Source organism: Zalophus californianus, chromosome 1 (assembly GCF_009762305.2).
Source record: "Zalophus californianus isolate mZalCal1 chromosome 1, mZalCal1.pri.v2, whole genome shotgun sequence".
NCBI classification, from domain to species: Eukaryota; Metazoa; Chordata; class Mammalia; order Carnivora; family Otariidae; genus Zalophus; species Zalophus californianus.
In genome coordinates, this window is record NC_045595.1 from 3,060,689 (window position 1) to 3,084,378 (window position 23,690).

General features: G+C 57.0%; 2 protein-coding genes across 3 annotated transcripts; one reads left to right on the forward strand and one right to left on the reverse strand.

The window, feature by feature from the left end:
• Positions 1-2,227: 2,227 nt before the first annotated feature.
• Positions 2,228-12,221, forward strand: CREB3L3 (cAMP responsive element binding protein 3 like 3). 2 transcript variants are annotated; one of them, XM_027584389.2, is made up of 11 exons: positions 2,228-2,373; positions 2,812-2,943; positions 3,447-3,575; positions 4,010-4,310; positions 5,219-5,334; positions 6,636-6,773; positions 7,563-7,669; positions 9,599-9,667; positions 10,834-10,918; positions 11,091-11,187; positions 11,399-12,221. In XM_027584389.2, the coding sequence occupies exons 2-11, from the start codon at positions 2,917-2,919 to the stop codon at positions 11,773-11,775; spliced, it is 1,446 nt and encodes a 481-aa protein (XP_027440190.1). In that variant the 5' UTR covers positions 2,228-2,373; positions 2,812-2,916; the 3' UTR covers positions 11,776-12,221. The 2 variants fall into 2 exon arrangements, with proteins under 2 accessions (XP_027440190.1, XP_027440191.1); XM_027584390.2 differs by having other exon boundaries at positions 2,230-2,373; positions 4,013-4,310.
• A 1,164-nt stretch (positions 12,222-13,385) lies between these two features.
• On the reverse strand, positions 13,386-21,723 carry SIRT6 (sirtuin 6). The gene is given in 9 exon segments (XM_027584400.2): positions 13,386-13,749; positions 13,751-13,870; positions 13,963-14,086; positions 14,675-14,755; positions 14,841-14,936; positions 16,406-16,465; positions 17,590-17,772; positions 19,089-19,216; positions 21,603-21,723. Coding segments are annotated over 9 exon segments (1,080 nt in total). The 5' UTR covers positions 21,669-21,723; the 3' UTR covers positions 13,386-13,527.
• Positions 21,724-23,690: the final 1,967 nt, after the last annotated feature.

Sequence of the window (23,690 nt, forward strand, 5' to 3'; positions counted from 1 at the left end):
ACTACCCAATCTCCCAAACGGGGTAGAACATTTTGATTCCCACCAACAACGGAAGAGTTCTGGTGGCTCCTTATTTTCCACCAGTATCTGATGTCCATCTGTTTCATTTGTTTTACTTTAGTTGTTCTGGTGGGTATCGTTAACCTTTTCACCCGTCGGTAATGGTTCAGAAGCAACCACGTAAACATGAAAAACAAAACCCACGCTGACACAATTATGTTTGGGAAATGCTACAAACTCTGTCCGCTCTAAAAACACAGCAGCGCAGTGTAAGGGCTCTGGTCTGTGCCGCAGAGCTGCTTCTTAATGCGGCGTTCCTTAACTTGTTTGGCTGGGGCATCTCTTGTGCTGCGTTTCACGCTTACACATGTTGGTGGAAGCTACTGTGGGAGTGTTACTTTGCATTCCAGCTTAGCGTTGCCTTAACACACACATTCCTGTTCCATACCCAAGAGCATACGATGTCAAGGGCGTCAAAAAGCCCTCCTGCCCCTCGCTGCTTATCCTTATCGGACTTGGTCAGATATCTCTTCATTGGGGCATATAAATGCCTTCTAAAGTCCATGGTTATACATAAAAAAATTTAAATACAAAGATCCTGGGGAAGGGCACGAGGGGGTCTAAATCTACAGGAAGGGGTGAGCGAGCGAATGCAGACTCTTTCCTCCGGCAGCTTTGGGTACGAGGAAGAGGGAGAGCTCTATCTGAAGGGCACCGGGGCTCCTGGGGGTCAGCAATGAGGGGGGAGGCAGAGGCAGGGAGAAACCAAAAGTCAAACCTCACCCACTTCCCACACCTGCCTTGCCTGCCCTGGAAAAGAGCCTCTACAGCAAAGGCTGAATAAATATTACGGCTGGGATCACGAAAGCCAAGCCAAGCCGAACAAAGCCCCTAAAAATCCAACACAGGGTGGGTCACAGAGGAAGCAAGGAAGATCGGGGTGGGGGGAGGCTAAGGGTGAGAGAGGACAGTGACTCCCCTTGGCTGGATCGCTCTCTGGGGCGGGGGTGCCCCGGGGCACTGGGGGGGGGCTGAGCAGCATCCCCGGCCCCACCCCCTCCCTGCCGGGAGCCCCCCGAGTCCGACAGTCACAGACGGCTCCCAGACGTGGTCCCGGGGAACCCTGGGGCGCAGCCGCTGTCTTGTGTGTCCCCATCAGATACAAGTAAGTACCGCACCAGACGTGGCACGTCGTGGGCTTTCATTAAATGTCTGCTACGTGAATGGTGACGGGTCCATTGAGAAAAACACACTGGGATGGGAGTTTCTTGAGCACAAGGAGGGTGTTTTCCGGACCGCTGTGAGCCTGGAGCCCAGCATCGTACCTGACACACGGAAGTCTGGGTTCAGTTCTCCTCCGCTCGCTAAGCTCCCAACAGCTTCCTGCTGTATTTAGTACAAACCAGACTCCTTGCCTGCCCACCCCCCGCCAAGACCCTGAATGACCTGCCCCGTCCCCTGCCTGCCCTTCCTTCTCCCTCTCTCCACCCCCTCTCTCTGCTCCAGCCACAGGGGCCTCCTCGAGGTTCCTCCAACACACTAGACCAAGTCCTGATCACAGGACATTTGCATGTGCTGTTTCTTCAGCCTGAAACATGCTTCCCCCAGATCTTCCTATGGCTGGCTCTTTCTCGTCCTTCAGGACAGTACTTAAATGTCACCTTCTTAAGGGGTACCTGGCTGGCTCAGTGGGTAGAACATATAGCTCTTGATCTTGGGGTTCTGAGTTCAAGCCCCGCATTGGGTATAAAGCTTACTTTAAAAAAGAAAAAAAAAAAGGTCACCTTCTTCAAGGAGGCTTTTCCAGCCTTTGGTTGCCTTTCCCTGTGGTTATATGCAGTTTCTTGGTAGCACTTACTTGTTTATAATTTTCCTGATTTATTTATTTATTTATGGTCTAGCTTGTTCAGTGCTTTATCCCTAAAACAGTGGTGAGCTCGATGAGTAAGCATTGATTGAGCACCTCTGCTATGTGCAGGCACTTCCTAGATCCTGGGGACCCAGCAGAGAACAAAGGGAACTCCATTCTAGCCTGTAAGGCCCTGGGGGTGGGGAGGAGAGAAATTAGGGAAGACACAAAAACAGGTAAAGGCAGAAGACAATGTCAAACGGTGAGGGGTTCCTGAAAACAGTGATGTCACAAAGAGCTATGGGCCTGGGCTCCGGGGAAGGGGGTGGTCACCCATAGCCTCTTAGCCATCTGGGCTGAATATACAAAGACAGTGACAGAGTCAGAGGTGGGAGAGAGGGCCTTTCCTGGCAGGCAGAACAGCAAGTGCAAAGGCCCTGGGGTTGGGACCAAGTTTGGCTCAATCAGTATTCAAGGACTAAATGAACGATAGAAGATTCTAGAAGGAACTGATTGCCGCTTCGGTTTGTCTGGGGAAGGCTTGGAGGGTGGGTAGGAGGCTACTAGGTCCTGAGGGAAGGGAGCTTCTGGCAGAGGGAACGGCTCCAGCAAAGGCCTGGGCTGTTCCTCTTGGTTTTGTTCTGTCCTGGGAGTGGACAGGACCCACAGCCAGGGGCCCTGGGCTCTGCTGGAGACCCACAACCTGGGACTCAGAAGAGAAACAGTCCCTGAAAGTAGGGGAGAGGTCATGGCAGAGCTGAGGCACCCCAGACTTTGGCCTTTGCCCACTGCCGTCTAGAAAAGCACAAAACATCAAGATAACGGTCTTCCCTCCCTTCCCCCAGCCTGCCCTGGTGTCACTGGCCCTTAACCCTGTCCATCTTGCCTGCCCCCCAATCAGCACCCAGGGATGGGCTGGGAGCTCCCTATACTATTTCAGCATCTTTTGGGGGTGGTTACAGAGCCGGAACGAGGAGCAGAGCAGAGCCTGGGAGTCCTGGTGGTGGGGTGAGGCTCCAGCTCAGAGCAGACTCGGAAAGCGGTGGGAGGCAGAGCTGGCTGGCCTCATGAATGGGGATTTAGCAGCTGGAAAGGTGAGCCCTGTCCAGATCCATGGGGGAGGGAGGGAGGGTCGAGGCCAGGAAACCCACCCCAAGCTCCCAGAGTTGGAGGGAGCCTCACACACACACACCCCATTGCAGATGGGAAAACGGAGGCCCAGAGAGAACACGGAATGACCAAACTCGTGCCTCCATCCTGGGGCTGCTCTTGTCTTTCCTCCAGGAGGGGGGCACTTGGGCAGGCGGGAGGATGAGAGGGGGCTGGTTTCATCAGCCTCCTAGGAGTTGACAAGGCTGCTCACCCCCAGACAAGCACCTGTCTAGCACTTTTAAAGGAATTGGTTCACATGCCCTGGGAGGGCCTGTGTCAGCTCCACAGCCCATCTGGAGATGGAAGCTCCAGGGGCAGGGTGGGCCGGCCTGGGGGCTGAGCGGTGGTTGAGTTTGAGCCTCATGGACCTTGGGGTGGCGTGCAGATGGGTGGCGGGAGGGGAGGGGGCTGTGTGATCCTCATGCTTGTCCCCTCCTTGCCCCAGATGGCTTCCTCCACCGGTCCCATGGACCCCATTGGCAGCCTGGAGCTCCTGGATCTCCTGTTTGATCAGCAGGACGGCATCCTGAGACACGTGGAGCTGGGTGAGGGCTGGGACCATGTCGAGGACCAGGTGAGGACATGCCAGGCCACAGAGCCAGAGCCTCACTCCATGTACTGCCGCACTTAGGGCTCACAGAACTCAATTTTAACAAAGCACAGCATTGTGTCGAACCTCTCAGCTACCCTAAGGGGCAGGTGACATTAGCTTCTTCTTAGAGGTGAGGAAACCGAGGCCCAGAGAGGAGCAGTAACTTGTCCAGGGTCACACAGCACTTTGGGGCTGGGTTCAAGCTCAAACTCCGGGCTTGTGCCTTGGCGGCGGGGGCGGGGGGGGGGTGTACCCATGCTGCACGATTGTGTTCAGGCTCCAACAACCCCGGGAGGACTGTCTTGCAGAGAGGACAAGTGAGGCCCAGAGAGGATCAGTGGCTTGCTCGGAGTCACACAGCAATCCAGAATAAAGCCTAGCGCTTTCATCTCCCACCCCGTCTCTCTCTGTCCCAGCAGGTCCTGCCAGGCCCAGACTCTGATGATTTCCTAAACTCCATCCTGACTTCTGGAGACTCGGTGCCCAGCTCCCCGATCTGGTCCCCTGCAGCCAGTGACAGTGGCATCTCTGAAGACCTGCCCTCTGACCTCCCGGACACCCCTCCACGCAGTGGGGCGGCCGCCACCCCCACCAGCTGCCATACCATGGAGTCAGGAGAGGGGCTCTGCCCCTCCTACCATCCTGGACTCCCCTGCCTTGCCAGTCCCCCGGGACCAGTGGCCCAAGTGCTGGAGACCTCTGTGGCCATAGACCTGGGTGGGTTCTGCATCTTTGTTCACCGCCCTCTCCTCGTTCCAGGCACTGTGCACACACACCGGCCCTTTGAAATAGATGCTGTCATGGGCCCATTCCCCAGATGGTGAAATGGAGTCCCCGTGAGGTTTAGGAATGAGTCAGAGCCATTGAGCTGGGCTGCAACCCTGGCAGGCTGGTTCCCGCCCCAGATGCCACACTGTCAGCCTCATCTTTGAACCTCCCATGCCTGGATCATAGAGATGCTCAATCAAAGTGTGTGAGGTCATGGGACCCTAGGCCTCAGGACGCTCCTCCTGGATCTGGGGGAAACTAGCCTTATGCAGAAGACACCTCCCCCCCCCCCAGCAGGGCGTCCTTTGCCCCTTGAGCCTTGCAACGAGGTGGGAGCTCTTATTAGATTCATTGGAGAGTTGACAAAAGTGAGGCTCAGAGAGGTTTAGTCACTTAACCGAGGTCACACAGCTCTGCCCAGTCAGGATAGGAACCCAAGAGCTGTGTAACCCCGAAGTCTGTGTTCTGGAGAGCAGCCTGCCTATAGGTGCCAGGTGGGAGGGAACCTGAGGTGAAGTAGACCTGCTCCCTGCCCCCAGGGGGAGGAGATAAGGCCGCTCTGGCTGGAGATCTTGTCTATAATCCCGGGCTATAACTGCCACTCCTCCTGGGTTGGCAGTGGGTCCCTCAGCAGCGTCCTGATGAATCGGGTTCCCAATTTCCCTCAGCGAGAAGACAGAGGCACCAGTTGGGGCTGTCGCCTTCAACCCAGGCCTTGGGGCCCCAAGCTGTGCCCCAAATCCCTAGCACATTGTGGTCAATCCTGGGAGCCTTTCTGGAGGCGGCAGGTAGAAGCTGGGAGCTCAGGGGCCCCCACCTGACTTTTCCCTGTCTTTGTCCCCATCCGCCCTCGTCAGAAATGTGGAGCCCGGGCCTGTGTTCCGAGGAGCAGGTTGAGTTGATGGACCAGCCTCCATCCTGCAACCTCACGGTGAAAGATCTTCTTCTCTCCGGCAGCGGGGCCACCGACCTGGTGAGCAGCCCCGACCCCACCCCTCAGAGCACTGGGGCTCGGAGGGCTTCATGGGGCCCCAGTACCTCCATTTCAGATATCGGAAGGCTGAGTCACACACAGGGTAGGGGACTTTCCAGTAGTAATAATAATTAAAAAAAAAAAAAGCTAAAACCTTTCCATGTATCATCTTTTAATTCACAGTAATGCAAAAGATTGGGGCTCTTGTTACATTAATTTCACCCTTGAGGAAATGGGCACAGAGAGGGTCAGCAATTTGCCATAAGTCACACAACGGCTGCTGGCTCGATCTCTGGGCTGGCCTATTGGGTCACTGCACACTGACCCAGGGCCATCTATCTTTCCAAGGGCTTTGAGTACCCATAAACCAGACCTGACCGACCCAATTAGTGCCTCCATTTCACAGATGAGGAACCAGCTGGGCTGATTAATGGCCTAGAATTCTGGGTAGTGGGGACTGATCCACAGGATTGACAGACTGTCCCAATCTGTACCTTTATTCTGGGGTCTGTCATTCCACAGGGTGACATTTTTAAGACTTTGACACTCGGGTGACATTTCTAATGTTTATCTTTCATAATTTAAATTTAATTAAACACTTTTTTTTTTTTTTAACTGGCAAATGCATCCATACAGCCCGAGTTCCAAAGGCACACACAGGCATGGGGTGGGGGGGATCTTCTCCCTCACCCTATGTTGCCAGATACCTCCCTTCCCACAGAGGTGCCAAGGACTCCTCCCAAAGGGATTCCTTCTTCTTCTTTTTTTAAGTCTGACATAATAACTAGCATCCCACCCTTAACACGTTTTTGCCCCTTTATTTTTTAACTTGAGAGTTTATCGTGGTGATTGCTTTATATCACGATACGGGGGAGCCCCGTCCTTTTACACCACCGTGTAGTACCCCCCACCCTGCATACCCGGGTGATGCCTTTTTTAATCTATCCCCTATTTGTTGGATATCCCCACTGTGTCCAGCCCTTTGCTATTACGGACAGCACTGCAGTGAATTTCAGAGCCCAGAACAGTGCCTGATACCTAATAGGTGCTAAACACATAGTTGCCAAGTGACTATTTGTTAAGCAGATGAAAAGCCTGTGCCTCCGCCGTTTTGTCCACGCGTGAGGTACCGTAGGATCAGTTCCCGGCTCAGAGGGCTGGTGCTGGCTCTCCTGAGCCCCAGCGCCCATGCGGACCTGACAGCAGACGAATCGATAGTTTCTCAAATCTAGTGCCTCTTCCATTTCCTGGAGGGGGTCGGTTTCCCTGCCCCCAGCGCCGTGTCCTGATTTTTCCCACAGCAACAGCATCACGTGGCAGCCCCCCACCTGCTGCACCCCGGGGCTGAGCACTGCCAGGAGCTGGTGCTGACAGAGGATGAGAAGAAGCTTCTGGCCAAAGAAGGCCTCACTCTGCCCACCCAGCTGCCCCTCACCAAGGTGAGCCGGGGCTCCGGGCCCCGCCCCCTTTCCTGCAGCTACCTGCCCAGGAATCTCACCTTGTGGGCCTCCTGCGCTAGAATGTCATGACGCATCTGTCGCTGGAGCCGGGAAATGCATCCTAAAGGCCAACTCTGTGGGCAGGGCTTGACATCCAGGAACCAAGGGTGGGCTTCCAGGCAGCGGCGGTTCGGGCGCTGGGGGCCTTCCTCGAGCCTTTCACGCTTTATCATAGCCCCTTGCAGGCCAGAGCTCACAAAAGGGGTGACCGCAGGCCAGGTACCCCTGCAGAGAGGCTTCGACTGGGCTGTGCTGCATTTTATGAATGTTTGAATTGGTTGCTAACATTTCTCTGGCCGGGAGTTTCCACGCAAGAATTCCGTGACTGTGGCCCCCATACTCCCACACCGCCATATGCAACCAGCTCGCCGCAGCTGCCCCCCGAACCCCAAGCGTATTTCACTCAGCTCAAGACCTAGGTTTGCCATTCCCACGGCTTCGTCTCGGTACCAGCCGGCCCCGGGAAAGGCGCTGTTCCCAGGCGTGGCCGGAAGGTGGCGCCATCGCACCAATGCGCAAAGTCTGGTACCCAGTTGCTAACTGGGATGGGGTCTGGGAAGATCATCCGGACCCAGGACACCCCCCTTCCCGCCCCGGAGACGGCAAGAATTTAGAGGGAGTCACTTGGAGTCTTCCCCCAGGTCCCTGGGTCTGGGGCGGGGGCTCCCATGGGAAGAGAGCATGGGTCCAGACAATGGAGTGGACTCTCCTCCTCATGTCACTGTGCAGTACGAGGAGCGAGTGCTGAAAAAAATCCGCCGGAAAATCCGGAACAAACAGTCGGCCCAAGAAAGCCGGAAAAAGAAGAAGGAATATATTGATGGCCTGGAAACTCGGTAAGGCTGGGGGCCTGGGATGCCACACTCGGGGTGGGGGAGGGGAACAGAGGCCCAGGGAGAGGGGTGCAATGTGAATAGGGTCACAGTTTGGGGGGCCTGACAAAATGAGAGACTTTTTTTTCCACTCTGGGGGAGAGGTTATTTTTCATGTGAATTAATTGCAAGGATGGAAAGATGCCTAGAGATGGCAGAGGGCTCAGTCTCGAGGTCCCTTTACCCCTAGAATATGTGGCACCAACAAGGGAGAATGTATGACCCATCTTGTTCTGGCTCTCTGCCTGAAGATGGGGTGCTTACTCCCCCAGTCTGAGCATCCCTGGTCCTCAGCTATCACGGCTTCCTTGAGTGTGTGTGTTGGGAAGGACAGAGGGGACATCATTCCTAGCAGAAATTCCCCAACTGAAAAACTGTGACCCCAGTTTCATCCACTCACCTCTCTCTTAACTCATGTAAGGGGACAGGCTCCTCTTTCTTCTTTAACAGGAACATAACAAGTGAGCATGCTCACTTCCTAACCTGGGACTGACTTGATGATGGAGTATTATAGGTTTATTTGGGTGTTCTGTCTTCCCAAGTCAGTTTTGGGATGTCGTACATTTCTAGGAAGTTGCCCGTTACAAATGTAGCACCATAAAATGGTTCATAGTTGTCTCTTATTATTTTGCTAAGCTCTACGTTGTTGGCAGTCATACCCATTTTAATAAATTCATGCTGTTCATTTGTGCCTTCTTTTTCTCCTTCATCTTCTTGATTCATCTTGTCAGAGACTTATTTATTTAGTTATTCTTGCCAGAGAATGGCTTTCTGGCTTTTCCTCCCACCCACCTCTAGTGTTGTATTCTGGTTCTTCCATTTCTGCTCTTATCTTTATTATTATTTTTAATTTATTTAAATTCAATTAATTAACATATAGTGTATTATTAGTTTCAGAGGTAGAGTTCAGGGATTCATCAGTCTTATTGCTCTTAGCTTTAGTATGTATGTTCTTCCTTGATGCTTTATTTTGGAGGGAGTTTGTTCTGTTGTCCTTTTGCTAACTTTCAGCACGTGTGCATTCAGCTTGTTGAGCTGTAAAAAGGCTGGTAAAGGTCTGTCCCTCCTGGCCCTGCGTTAGCTGCCCCTCACGCATTGTGATTTGCACCAGTGACATTACCACTGGGTTCCTGGGTCTTCCTTAATCTACATCATGGATTCTTTTCTATCCCATGAGTTATTTAGAAGAAGGGCCTTTCAGTGTGTGTGGGGGGGGGGCTGGGGGGGCTTATTCCTTTCCCTGGATGCAATGTGAAGACCCAACATATCCACATGCTGGGATTTGAGAATTTCAATTCCACATCTGAGTGGTCTGGGCCAACACCACGATCACAGATGGATGCAGGTAGGAAAGGCGGGGCCCCAGCCTGGATCTGGGATCCCTAGATGGATGGATCACCATTGTCATGTTCCTCAGATGCAATCCACAAAGTCCCTAATCAACTTTATTTCATGTCATTCTCCCGAACACTCTGTGAACTAGGTAATTGTTGCCCCATTTTACAGGTGAGGGGACTGAGGTCAGAGAGTAGAGTGGCTTGAGCTCACGGGGAGGGTGAGGATTGTAAGTTGGTTCTCCTTAGACTCCCAGTCATCCCACTCCTTGGTCTTCTGGAAGCATCACTGCCCAAGTTGGGCATTCCATTCCCAGTCCTCGGGGCACAGACTGGAGTGAAACCCCCACACCAATGCAGACGTGGGACCTAGGAGCCAGGCAGACCTGGGTTCAAATCCTGGCCCTGTCCACAAACTCGCCAGGTGAATTTGGATGAGTGACGTCCCATCTCTAACCTCAGGTTCCCTGCCTTTCAAGGGGGGCCTGACAGGGAGAGGTCAGCTGGGCCAGGTGATGACAGGCATATTCAGAATGTCACTGTGACATTGTCCCTACAGGATGTCAGCCTGCACTGCCCAGAACCAGGAGCTTCAGAGGAAGGTCTTGCATCTCGAGAAGCAGAACCTGTGAGTTTTGGTCTAGCTGTGACAGAGGACGGGGGTAGCTGGCCCCCAGAGTCCCTTGCAGGAGAGGTGGACAATGTGGGGAACAGCCTCTGTGAGGGCAAAGCAGAGCAGGGGGTAAGGGCTCCACCTAGAAAGGGGGCAGGCTGCATTGAGGAGGGCACTTGGACTTGGGGACAGGTATTTCCGGTGGAGGAAATGACACATGAATGGCCAGAGGCTAGAAACACAGCATGCTGGAGGACTGCATGTGTTCCATCTAAGAGGTGCATCTACTCAACATATATTTAGTACCTCGTCTGTGCCAGGCATTGTTCTGGGCACTGGAACCACAACAGCAAACAAACAGACAGTCTCCCAACTTAGAGAACTCATGGCCTAGTGGGAGACATACTCAAGACAAATGAAAATATATGATTGTTTTCAAATAATGATTGTCACTGAGGGTAAGAGCGAAGCAGGATGAAGGCCTGGAGAGCAAGTGGGGGCTATTCTGAGCAGGGAGGTCAGATAAGGTGACCTTTGAGATATGACCTGATGGATGAGAAAGAACCAGCTACAAGAAGACCTGGGGGAATAGTGTCCTTGGTACAGAGGGAGCCAGCATGTGCAAAGGTCCTGGGGCGGGACCAGGTCTGGCATGTAGCAGAAAGAGCACGTGAGCCCTTGTGGCTGGAGCAGAGTGGGTGAGGGGGAGAGAGGAGGAGGGGAGGGCAGGGAGGGGATGGGGTAGGTCGTGCAGAGCCTTGGGGGCCATGGGGAGGACTTGGGCTTTTACCCCAGGGGGGTGGGAGCCCTGGGAGGATGGAGAGAAGCCCACTTACATTTGAAAAGTGCCATCTGGCTACTGCTTGGAGCGTTAACCCTAGGGGGGCAGGAGGGGCCTTGGGGGGGGCCAGCGTAGAGGCTGGGGCTGGCATTTTGGTGATAGATGATGGTGGCCCGGATCAGGGAGGTGGGGTGGCGGAGAAGTGAGTGGGTGCAAGGGGCTGGGATGTTCAGGGAGATTTAATGAAGCAAAGAGGGAGAGTCTGGGACTCTAAAGACCAGTGGGGCCGTGAGGGATGAATGGGGTTCAGACACCAGCCAGGCTGGGAGATCCCAGAAGTGGATGGGAGTCAGATCACAGCCCCATGGGGCTGAGCCAAGGCCCCCCCATTCCCACTAAGGTCCCTCTTGGAGCAGCTGAAGAAACTCCAGGCCATTGTGGTCCAGTCCACCAGCAAGTCGGCCCAGACGGGCACCTGCATAGCGGTAAGCCCTGGTCCCCAGGATAAAGGGGGCCCTCAGCTTTGGCAAAGGGGGCCTGTGTGGGGAGCTGAGCACAGCCTGAGCCCCAATTCAAGCACGATCCCATCTTCTGGGCCTCGGTTTCTTTGCTCACAGGGTGGGGGAGGGACGGGGTGACCTCCCCCATCTCTGCCAGGTCCTGCTGCTCTCCTTTGCCCTCATCGTCCTACCCTCCATTAGCCCTTTCGTCGCCAACAAAGCCGAGAACGCCGGAGACTACGCACCTGTTCGAGGTGGGTGGGCTAGGGACACTCTGTCCTCAAAACCCCTCCGGGCTGCACCGTGGGCCCAATCCCCTTGTTTCCCCAAGTCTCTGTCCTGGGCCTCTGGGGGAGGCGGAGGGGGTCCCCTTGCCTGCTCGCTACTCCTTGAGGCTGGGGCTAGGGAACGGAGGGACACCAGTCCCCCACGCCATCCCTTATGATCCTCCCAACCCTTGCTCAGTTTTCTCCAGAACTTTGCACAACGACGCTGCATCCCGCGTGGCCCCCGACGACACACCAGGCTCCGAGGGCCCAGGACCACGGTCCAAGGATGGCACATCCCAGGAAGGGTCTCCAGGCAGCCCCACGGTGGACTGGGAATCTCGGGGCATGTCGGCTCTGGACAACTTGACGAAGGGGCTGGACAACTCGACTCTGATCCCAGACAACTCCACACTGGTCCCGGACAACTCGACACTCACCCGGGACAACTCGACACTCGTCCCGGACAACTCAAAGGAGAAGCTGAACGGGGCCACCCTGCTGGGCTGGACTGGGCCTGAGCCAGCACTCAGCTCTGGGTGGGTGGGATTGGAGGCAGCAGGGGAGGAGCTGTGAGCACCATCCCCATGTGCCCCCAGGCGCCTGGGCTTAGGGGCCCTTCTGTGGACAGCGACAATGGGCATGGGGGTGAGAGGTGAGACCTGGCCGAAGAGCCAGGGTGGAGTCGTGCAAACTCATGGACCCAGATACACACAGAACACGCTCACAGGGCAACCACAGGGCCACGAAGCCTGAGAAATACACAGATCCAGGCAAAGGAACAGGCAGACACAAAGTGATCCACAGACCCAGACAGACAGACACACACACACACACACACACACACACACACACACACACACAGATACACCCCATGCCTCAGCAGCTCCCCTGCCCCCGGACTCTTCCCTGCCTCCTGCACACAGGGAAGAGAAACCAGCTGAGTCTGTGGGGACCCTGGCCCACAGCCACCCTCTTTTCTAAGATCACAGAGATCCTTAATAAAGTATTTTTTTTCTTAATATTTTGACAGAACACGGCTGGCACGAAGCGGCATTAGGGTGGGAGCTGAAGCAGAGTCTCGGGCTCCTCAACTCCTGGAAGAAGGGGCTGGGCCAGCCTGGGATGGGGAGGGAGGTGCGGGCGGACCCCCAGGCTGGGAAAGCGGCCTGCCAGGCCCCAGGGGTGCCTTCAGCACCTTGGAGAGCAGCCGCGAGCAGCTCGCAGGGAACACCTGAGCCTGGACCGCAAGGCGTCTGGGGGCCCCAGGGAGCCCTTCAGGGTGTCCATGGAAGCTCTGGGGACCTGCCTTCCTGGGGGCTGCACAGCCCGCCCTGCTTGTTTTCCGGATGGGGAGACTGACGCATGGGAAGTGAAGGGACCTGGCTGGAACCCAGCTGTGGCTGCGCTCTCCTAATGTGTGGTGACTCTCCACCCGCTCTGAGCAGGTGCCAGGGGCTTTGAACCAGACCAAGGGCCACGGCCTCTAGCCTCAAGGGGCTCACAGCCTAGTAGTGGAGGGCAAATATTTAGAAACCACACACACAGGCACATCATCACACACTGAGGGCTCCGGGAATGCCCGGTGTGGTACTGCCCCATGTGGTACTGCCCCTCCTCCTTCGCCCCGGGGCCTGGTTTGCAGAGAGGCCCAGGCCGGGTCCACAGGGGCAAGGGGACCATGCAGTCCTGTCAGGACCAGGACCTGGCACAAGGTTATGAATGTCGAACACAGACTCCAATGCAAGAATTTCTGCCTTTATTGCATTGAAGACTTCTCTGGAAGTCTGGAGGCAGCCAGGTGGACACACCTTTCTCTCCCTCTAGCCCCAAAGGCAGTGTAAACCCCCATTGTCTGTGCCACCATGAAGTCTGGCTCCTGAATGGCGATTCTGCCCCCCCCCGCCACCTCCCAGAGGGACTGTGAAGGCGATTTGGGGGGGGGGGCAGGGGAAGGGGAGGATGAGGGCCCAGGGGCAGAGAGAGTTAGCTCTCGTTTACACTGGGAACTAGGGAGGGCCTGGCCACACCTCCCAGAACATCCTGAGTCAGGGGCTGGGGCCCAGGAGGAGCAGGTGCTTGGGGTGTCAGATCCAAGGTCTGTGTCCAGGGTGAAAATGCTCCTCCCCAGGCCCACACCAGAGGCCCCTAGAGCTAGAGAGAGAGGCAGTGGAGGGTGAGCCTGCCCTGGGGCCTGGAGCCCGGCCATCAGCACCCTGAGGTCGCCCCCCTACCCCCATGGGCAGGTACAAGTAACAAAGTGAGACCAGTAAGAAAAGATGAATCCATGGTTTCTATCAAAAGCCCCACCCTCCCCGGGCCCCCGGGTCAGCTGGGGGCCACCTCGGCCTTCACCCTTTTGGGGGGCCTGTGCGGTGCAGGACTGTCCAGATGCTCCCTCTTGGGGCTGGCGGGCCCGGAGCCATTGTGCTGGGTGCAGGGCTCTGCTGAGGGCTCCGGCTTGGAGCTGGCGGGCGCTGGGCCGTTGAGCTGGGTGGGGGCCTCCTCTTTGGGCTCCAGCTTGGGGGCGGGCGGGCGGGGCAGCGGGGGGGAGCGCCCTCTCCAGCACGCGGGGGCCGTCCCAGGCAGGGATCTCCAGGCCCAGGTGCTTCATGAGCCTGCTCATGACCTCATCCACATAGCCATGGATACGCAGGTCGGCGTGGCGGTCCTGCGGGGGCAAAGACAGGCCAGGCTGAGGCAGAGGTCGAGAGGGGACGGAGGCTGGGGCAGGGAGCATGTCAGGGTGGGCTCAGAACGTACATGCTTTGTGGGCTGAAGGTTGACAATGACCAGTCGGCCTCCTCGGCGCTTGGTGGCGAGGGGCAGGTTCCCGCTGGGCCGTATTTGCAGCGAGGTGCCCAGTGTGATGGACAGGTCTGCGTTCCTGGGACGGGAAGGCAGAGTCAGATGGAGCCCCTTCCAGCCCTGCACAAGGGTCTCTGCAGCCCTCCTTCTGCCCCACTAGGCTGGGAGACCTCCAACCCCTCCTGGCTCGAGCCCCATGGCCTCACCACCCACCTTGTGCTCCCACAACACGCCCGGCCCTGGGAAGTCAGCTCACTCCACACCCTCTGCTCTCAAGGGCCGCCCACAGCCTGGGCCAGCTTCCGAGCTGTCCTGAGTCCTGCCCCTGCCGCTTCCCTTCTGCCTGAGCCACCTCCCCACCCCGTTGGCAGAAGCAGGGTTCTTGACGTGGGCAGGACCTTCAATGCTTGGGACTTGGGTTCTATCCCGGCTCATCCACTTCCCAGAGGGGTAGCATTGGACAACAGTCCACCTGCTGAAGCCTCAGTTTCCCTGCCTGTAACACGTGCATGGTGCAGCATGAGTAGCTGCTGTTAGAGGACAGGGAGGCCTAGAGCAGGGCAGCCACCTCTTTCAGGAAGCCTCTCCTGATGGCCCAGGACCGGAGCTGGCTGTGCTTCTGCCTGTGTCCCCACCCACCCGATCTGGGCTCATCTGAGGGTCCGACCTGCTGGCCTCGTCGGCGAGAGTGAGGTCCCGGTCAGGCAGGGCGTCCTCCCAGTCCAGGATGGTATCTCTCAGCTCCCCTCTGCAGGGGAGGGGTGGGGGGATCAACATGGAGACATGCACCACCCACCCCCCCCGGCGTCCGGGCACGGCGAGAGGTCACTCACCTGCAGGCCCGAAGCCCCCTCGCCTTGGCCACGGTGCAGAGCCGGCCCGTGGCCTTGAGGCCCATGCTGCCCACGACGGTGTCCCGGACGTACTGCCTGTGTTGGGGGAGGAAGGGGGCCCCGTGGGGCTGGGTCAGCCCACCCCCGCTCCCCTGCAGCCTGAGCTGGGCGGCTCTTGCTCTTTTGGGGGAGCTGTTCTCCCAGGGAAGTGGGGGGCTTCCACAACACAGCTGGCCTGGTTGTACCCCAATGCCAGGGTCATGGAAACAGAAAGGCTGGGAAGTATTCCAAACCCAGGAGACTAGAGAGACCGGACAATGACAGGCAAAGCGTGACCCCAGGTTGGATCGTGGACTGGGACAAAAATAGAAGGCATGGGAGCCCTGGGAAGCCAGGTGAGGGCCCGGATGATCTACACGGTCTTCCACATCCCGGCCTTTACCACGAATGTGCTGTGGCCGAGGGAGACACGTATCCTGTGGGCCTGGGCCGGTGGACACGCTGACGCCTCAACAGGACAGCAAGGACTAACAGAATAGGAACGGAAGACTGTCAAATCCACGTTGAGATCAGCAAACTATGGCGCCGAGGATCAGATCTGGCCCTCAGCCTCCTGTCTTTGTGAATAAAGTTTTATTGGCACACGGCCACGCCCATTCCTTCCTGTGTTGTCTACGGCAACTTTCGCGTCACATCCTGACGGAGACTGTCAGGGCCACAAAGCTGAAAACGTTCTACCATCTGGCCCTCTACGGAAAAAGCTTGCTGAGCTCTGGTCTAGGCAAAGTTCGGGTTCATCCAGCAATTCTTATGAGTTTTCTGTAGATTTGAAATTTTTCAAAATAAATTTGGGGACACTTTTTTTTTTTTTTTTTTACTTGGGGGCCCCACCTGGAGGGCTGCTCAGCCAGCTCAAGGAGACACAAGCAGAGAGCCCCGGCTTCGGGAAGGGCTCTGGCTCAGCCTTCCCAGAGCAGGCCGACACACCTCTGTCACACTCCGTTATGGGCTGAACTGTGTCCCCTCAAAAAGATATGTTGGAGTCCCGGCCCCCAATACTTTAAAGTGTGACCGCATTTGGAAAGAGGATTGTTGCAGATGTGACGCGTTAAGACGAAATCACACAGGGGGAGGCTGGCGCTCATCTCACAGGACTGGGGTCCTTATGAACCAGGCGGAGGGTGGCGTGAGGGGAAGACAAGCCGAGGAGCACCAAGGACTGTGAGAAACCTCCAGAAGATGCACAGGGGCAGGAAGGAGCGCCCCCTGCAGGCTTCAGTGGGAGCCCTGCCCTGCCGATACCTGATCTCGGACTTCCAGCCTCCAGGCCGCGATGACACACTTCTGTTTCGAGCTGTTCAGCTTGTGGTCATCGTCAGCGCAGCGCAGGAGGGGAACTTGCTTCCCCAGGAGGAACACAAGCCCCCAGCCCCCACCCCAGCCTGGGTCTCTGGCCACAGCTGAGGAGACGCATAAGGCCCTTACGCAGAGCCTGACCTGGGAGGTGACAGAGAATGGGGCCGGCCCGTTCTAACCCTAACTCCCCCCACCCCCATGGCACTCACGTCTTACACTTGACACACTCTTCTACAAACATGTTTCCGTGGAGCTCCGCCAGCTTGTCTCTGTGGGAGGAGAAGAAAGACACGTAGCCGTGGCACAGGGTTCTGGTTCCTGAGGCTGCAGACCAAGTACCGAGCCCTCCTCTTCCAGGAAGCCTTCCCTAAGCCTTCATCCATAGGATCAATGGACTCTCTCCTTCTGGTGCCTCTGGCTGCTGACTCCACCATCCACACATTGTACAACCTCAACCAGATGGCCCAACCTCTCTGAGCCCGAGGAATCATTATCCCTCATGGCTGACCCCACCTCTGTTCACAGACAGCCCATTCCACTCACAAAATCCATCCACAATCATGTCGGAACCTCCGAATGTCACCAAGTCTGAAGGACAGGAGTTCTGATCCCCAGTTTGCAAAGGAAGAACCTGAGGCGATGGGTGGCCCAGGGGGCATGAGCTTTGGAAGCAGAGGAACAGGGGATCAACTCCCAGTTCTATTGCTTCCCAGCTGTGTCACCTCGGGCAGGTCGCTTAACCTCTCTGTGCCTCAGGCCCCGTCTGTGAAATGGGACAGCAGTGCCTAACTTTTGGGATAGTTGGAGGAGCAACGATCAGGCCTGGGCTCTTCCCCTGCCTCCCTTGGTCACCTCCCTCACGTCCCCACTCCTATGTCACAACCCCCCTGTTACAGGCTCCATTGCCCACCCTACCTCCTCCTCTCTTTCCTGGCAGTGATCACCGCCTGACCTAGAATGCAATTCACTAATTTATCTCGTCTTCTGTTTCCTCGCCACCAGAGCATAAGTCCCGGGAGGGCAGAGCTTCTGTCTTGTGCGCCCAGCATCCTGTGTCTAGAACAGCGTGCGGTGCCAGTGGGCACTGGGTAAGTGGTTGTAAATGGTTGTTGGGTGTGATCCATTTTGCTCCTGTCTGCACGCAGTGGGTGCTGGGGGATTAGTGCTTCGTCCTCCAAAATGGGACTCAGGAGGTAGTGACAGTGCACGACAGCTCTGGTTCGCAGAGCCCTACTGGGCGCCAAGTGCTTCTCCCTGCCGCCTCACTAGATCGCCACGGTGGCCTCACAGGGGAAGGGCTGGCAACCATGCTCATTTTACAGATGAAGAAACTGAGGCCCAGAGAGAGGGGTGGCCTGGCCCAGGCCAAGCGGGGCCGGAAGCTGGGGGTTACCTGGGGAAACCGGAGCGCACGTGCAGCCCATCCACGTTCTGGCTGACCAGGAAGCGGAGGAGGCCCACGCGCTCCAGCTGCACCAGCGCCATGTGCGTCTGCGTGGGCCGCGCACTCTCAAAGGTGGTGTCGAATTTGGGGGCCAGGCCCCGCTCCTCCATCGTCCAGACGCCATGGGGGCCCCTGAAGGCGGCACGTGGGGAGAGACACAGAGAGTTTAGGGTTCAAGGAGACAAGGATACAGAATAAGAGATCGAGCATTAGAGACAGAGACAGAGAATCAGGGAGACAAGAGATAGAGACAGAGTAAGCAAGACAAAGAGAGGGGAGAGAAAAGGGGGGGGTGAGGGGAGAGGAGGGAGGATGTGGTGCACGAGGGCAAAAAATTATTCATTTCAATCAGCACTTCCTGCTGCTGCACTGAGCCTGGCCCTGTGCTGGGTGCTGCTGGGGTCCTAGTGGACCCGGGCCCTGCCCTCGAGGAGTCCTCCATCTTGTGGAGGGGGGACACAAGTGGCCACAGACCCTGCAGCCTGTGGAACTGGAGGAGCCCAGTGGAGGTGGTGGGGGCTATGCACGGGGAGTGCGGGAAGGCTTCCTGGAGGAGGCTGAGCTGTCTCTTCAACTGTGCGAGGAAAGGGCAGAGCAATTCAGGCAGAAGGGGTAAGCAGAGGCCTAGGGGACTGACAACAGCCCATGAGTTGGGGAAACGCAAGTGGTCTGGGAGCAGCAGGGGCTGAGGTGGGAGAGATGTCCCAAGGCCGGAGCAGGAAGAGCTTTGATTTCCAGCCCGAAGTACCTGGAACTCTCCTGTGTGGCAGTGGGGAGCCATGGCAGATTGTGAAGGAGGGGTGGGAGGGAGTCACGCCTTAGAAGCCTAACATTCCTTCCAGAACCAGGAATCTGGGGCGCCTGGGTGGCACAGTCGATGGGGAAGGGTTGCAAACTCAGTGCCTACACGGGCCACTAGGGGGGTGCCAGTTGAGACGTGGACGCTTCAGCAAGAAGACTCTTGTCTAACACGTGATGCGCCAAGGAGAGAGGAGTCTCGACACTGTCTGGTCCCACACCCTTGTTAATGGGTGAGAGGCTGAGGTCTGGATGGTTTAAGCCACTTGCCTGACACCAGGTCCGATAGAAAAATATTTGCAAGTGAGCGTGGAGCTAATTGCCCCTGATATCAATTCTTCCCATCGTCTAAAGTAATAGAACCCCAGTATTTAGGCATGCATGGTGAGCCCAGGCAAGAGACTACATTGCCCAGGATCCCTTGCAGCCAGGTATGGTCAGGTGACCATGCTCTAGCCAATGGGGTGTGAGTGGAATGTTGCACATGACTTAAAGGGCCGCGATTAAAAGGGCGGGGTCTTTCCAGTGCCCAGCACCCCCAAGGGGAAGGCAGCAGGATGGCTTCTGATGCCCAAGCCTCTGTGAGCTAACAGGGAAGCTGCTGGCGGTGTGGCAGGCCCTGCCTCAACTTCCCCTGCATGCCCACAGACCTGAAGTCAGGGATGCCCGAGGCGGTGCTGATGCCAGCACCTGTGTGGAACACCACGTTGGAGGACTGCCAGACCAGCTGCGCCAGCTCCCACACCTTCCGCTCCAACTCCTCAGGGGGGTCGAAGATCTGTCAGGGGACACAGCAGAACGGAGAGGTCAAAACGTGTCCCAAGTGGCAAAGCAACTAGCCACAGATTGGGATGCCCCTGCCTTGCCCAGTGGGGAGAGCCGATTGGAAAAGGCAGCTTGTCCTCATGTCCCTCCTCTGCCCACAGCCCTCTGGGGCTCCCGCATTCCTCAGGGCAAAAGCCTGAGCCCTCCCAGCGGCCCTCAAGGCCCTGCATGACCACCCTCCCCTCCCCCCCTCCCTCCCCCTCGCCCACTCTGCTCCAGTCACACATGCCTCCTCACTATTCCTCCAGCACACCAGGCCTGGTCCTGCCTCAGGACCTTTACATGGGCTGTACCCTCTGCCTGGAGTGCTCCCACATGGCTCCTCCCTCACCTCCTTTAGGTCTTGGCTCAAAAGTCATCTCATTTGCACACCCCTGTTCACAGCAGCATCATTTACAATCGCTAAAACGTGGAATCAATCCGAGGGTCTGTAGATGGATGAAGGATAGACACACTGCGGTCCACGCACGCACTGGAATACCGGTCAGCCACAGAAAGGAAGGGACCCCGACACCTGCCACGACGTGGAGGGAGCCCGAGGACACTGTGCTCGGTGAGAGGAGCCGGACATAGAAGGACACATCCCGCAGGACCTCACTCTCAGGAGGTTTGAGTCCACAAACATTTACTTACTTATTTATTTATTTATTTATTTTAAGATTTTATTTATTTGAGAGAGAGAGAACGAGAGAGAGCACGAGAGGGAAGAGGGTCAGAGGGAGAAGCAGACTCCCTGCTGAGCAGGGAGCCCGATGTGGGACTCGATCCCGGGACCCCGGGATCATGACCTGAGCCGAAGGCAGTCGCTTAACCATCTGAGCCACCCGGGCGCCCCTCCACAAACATTTATTGAGCACCTACTGGGCGTCAGGCACTTTCTCAGCCCTGGGACCACAGTAGGGAACAAGGCATACAAAACCCCCTCATGCTAGCAGGGAGACAGACACGGAGCAAGTAAATATAAGAAGCCTGATGATGATAAGCTTCAGGTCCCCAGAGGAGTCCCGTCCACACAGACAGAGAGGAGAGGGTGGGAGCCGGGGCTGGGGCAGGGGGTGGAGAGTCCGTGCTTCATGGGGACAGAGTCTCCGTGTGGGGAGATGGAAAGGTCTGGAGACGGAGGCTGGGGGTGCTGCAGGACCGGGTGAGTGTGCTTCATGCCACTGAGCTATGCACTGAAAATGGTTAAGGTGGTACATTTTATGTTGTGTATTTTGCTACAACAACAACAAAAAAAAATTGAAAAACCAGAAGTGATCTCAATGATGCCTCCTGGGTCCTGGATTCAGGCAGGCCCAGCTCTCCTCACCACTCCCTGCTTTATTTTTCTCCCTGAAGCTTACCATCATCAGACTTCTCCCCCCCCCCTTTTTTTAAAAGATTTTATTTATTTATTTGAGAGAGAGAGAATGAGAGACAGCACGAGAGGCAAGAGGGTCAGAGGGAGAAGCAGACTCCCTTGCTGAGCAGGGAGCCCGACACGGGACTCGATCCCAGGACTCCAGGACCATGACCTGAGCCGAAGGCAGTCGCTTAACCAACTGAGCCACCCAGGCGCCCACCATCATCGGACTTCTTATATTTACTTGCTCCGTGTCTGTCTCCCTGCTAGCATGAGGGGGTTTTGTACGCCTTGTTCCCTACTGTGGTCCCAGGGCTGAGAAAGTGCCTTATGCCCAGTGGGTGCTCAATGTTTGTGGAATCAAGCGACAGGCAGGAAGAAAAGAGAGGGGCTTCGGAGGGATTCTGAGGGCTCATATTAAATGCCTCCCTCAGAACGCACAGCCAGCCTTTAGGGGAGGGGGGCAATCTTCCCCCCAGTTTACAGAGGGACGAGGGGACCCAGAAGGGAAGTGACTCACCCCAAGTCCTGCAGCGGCAGAAGGGGTCTTCCTGACACATATCTACGTCCATCCAACCTAAAACCCTTGTCCATCACCCTCAGGATAAAGTGTCAGCTCCCCAGTCTGGCACGGGCGGCCCCGGCGGTCCCGGCTCTGGCCTAATTTGTGCCCCAGGTGTGTTTATTTCCACCTCCTCGCCTTCGCCCCTGCCGAGCCTTCCGCCTGCAACTGCGTCCCCTCGCTTCCCCCATCAGAACTTCGGGACTTCCCGCAACGCGGGGGCCTCGCTCGGTCCAGCCCGGCCGACCCGGGGCTGGGGGCGTCCCGGGCCCCGGGAGCGCAGGGGGCGTCACTTCCCGCCCCCTCCTCCCTGGGAAGTCCCTCCCATTGTCTAGCCTCAGTGCCTCCCGATATTCCCACAATGCCCCGCTGCTGTCCGGCCCCGCCCAGCCCGCGGCGCCGGGGGCGGCCTTCGGGACGCGGGGCCGCGCTCACCTCGGGGAGGCCACACTTGCCCTTGTCCGCGTACGGCGACAGCCCCGCCGCGTAATTCACCGACATCCTCGCCGCGCCAGCGGGAACAATAAAGTTTCTCTTGTTGAGGCCGCTTCCGCCGGAAACGGGGCGGGACAGGAGGGGGGAGGAGGAGTCGCGTTCCCCTCGACGCGCCCGGCCTCTCCCTCCAAAGGCGCACGCGCCTCGTCTGACGCCTCAGGCGCCATCTCAACTGCGGGCAAAGAGACGTCCGCTTCCTTCGAAGCGCTGGCGGGTGGCGGGAGACAGGGGCGGCCGCCTACGGGACAGCCCTCCCTCCAGTCACCTCTCAAATGAGGGGCACAAGCAACCGGTGCCCCCTTTCTTCTTGCAAAGGAGTAAACTGAAGTCCCCACGTCCCTCACGAGGACAGAGGACTCGTGCTTCCAGTCGCGGCTCTTTCCGCTGCACATTTCAGGAGTTCACAAAGTCACCAAGGCAGGGCACTCGTGCACGTGTGCGGGGGGCAACGTAGGGCCTCACCACGAATTACCCGAACGTCATCCGGGCCGGTGGTAGTCTGCGCTCGGCAGGCCAGGTGCACCGCTAAGAGACTGCTCAAGGGCACTGGGGCTGGTGGCCTTGAGGATGCATTTAAGAGACGTGTGGAGCACCAACCGTGCCGGGGAGACCCTGGAGAACAAAGGCGGCACCTTGTGGCGAGAGGTGGACACAGACCGGTGACCGGGAGATGGTGACTTAGTGTGATTAAGGTGCCATGAGGGCAACGGGCCATAGAGAGCTCAGAGGAGGCACCTGACCCAGCCTGGGTGCACCCGGGAAGGCTTCCTGGAGGAGGGGGTGTTGCACCAAAGCTCCGAAGAGTCAGTAGGAATGAGACGGGGAGAGTGAGCCTGTTGGGAGTGACATGGCGTACAGAAGGGGCGTTTCTGGTGGAGAAACAGCAAGTGCAGAGGCTCGGAAGAGAGGCAGAGGGTGGTGGAAGAGAGCTGGTGTCTTCCCACCACGGCTCGTTGGCCAGCAGGCAGCCCCGCGGCCAGCCTGTCTCCTCCCTCTGCTCATCCCCGGCCCCCTGGGGCGGCTGCCCTCTCAGAGCTGATCGGGTGTCTGAGCTGAGCACTTGGAGCTGCCGGTGTGAGCTGGTGGCCCAGCTGGGAGCAGGTAACTGGAGCCAGCGGTGGGCGAGGAGGCCAGAGTCACTGGAGTTGCAGGAGGTAGGAGAGGAGGACGTGAGGGAAGCCTGGGATGGAGGCGCTGGTTAGGGCCTCAGCCCCTTGCCTCTGAGCCCTGGTGTGTAGGAGCAAGGAGAGGCCCGTGTATGTCCCGGCTACGCTGAGGAACTTCCCAGCACCCTCTCTCTCTCTCTCTCTCTCTCTCTCTCTCTCACACACACACACACACACACACACTCATGCACGCACTTCCCACTTCCCAGCCTTTGCATTGTCTAGGGTACATATAACTGCTGCTGCCCCTCTTAGCATCCTGCCTGGCCATCAGACCCTCCTTTATATATCATCACCTCCTCCAGGAAGCTAGTCCCATCCCCCAAGCCCATGGATCCCCTCCTGCCCAGCCAACCTGTGGACTCCTCTTGGGTGTCTTATTACACTCTGCCCTGGGTGTGATTGAGACAGAGGTGGAAGAGAAAGGGTAGGGTGAGTGCTAAGTGAATGGGTATGTTGATTGGTGGAGGGGTGGGTGGATGAGTGGGTGGTCAGTAGATAGATGGGTGGGTAAATGGAAGGATGAACGGATGAATGCACGGTAGGGTGGGTGGATGGGTGGGTGTTGCCTGGGTGAGTGTTGGATGTGTAGGTAGGTGGGTAGGTGGATGGATGGGTGAGTGTTGGATGTAGACGTGGGTGGCTGGGTGGGTGGGTGGTTGTTCAATATGTAAGTGGGTGGGCGGATGGATGGCGGACGAAGTATGGTTGAAGGGTCATGAAGAACCCTGAGAAGGTGAGTCGGTGGCTGGTGGCCAGCAGATGGCTGTATACATGCTTGGGTAGGAGGTTGGATGCACAGGCGAATAGATGAATGAACAGACAGGTGGAAGGAAGGATAGTTTCGAGAATTCACAGGCAG

What these genes read in the sequence shown, in the direction of transcription:
- CREB3L3 (XM_027584389.2), top strand. Translation starts at nt 2,917, where the DNA reads ATGAATGGGGATTTAGCAGCTGGAAAG. An exon ending in GGGACCATGTCGAGGACCAG is followed by an intron (nt 3,576 to 4,009) that starts GTGAGGACATGC and finishes TCTCTGTCCCAG; the next exon opens with CAGGTCCTGCCAGGCCCAGA. An exon ending in AGACGGGCACCTGCATAGCG is followed by an intron (nt 10,919 to 11,090) that starts GTAAGCCCTGGT and finishes CATCTCTGCCAG; the next exon opens with GTCCTGCTGCTCTCCTTTGC.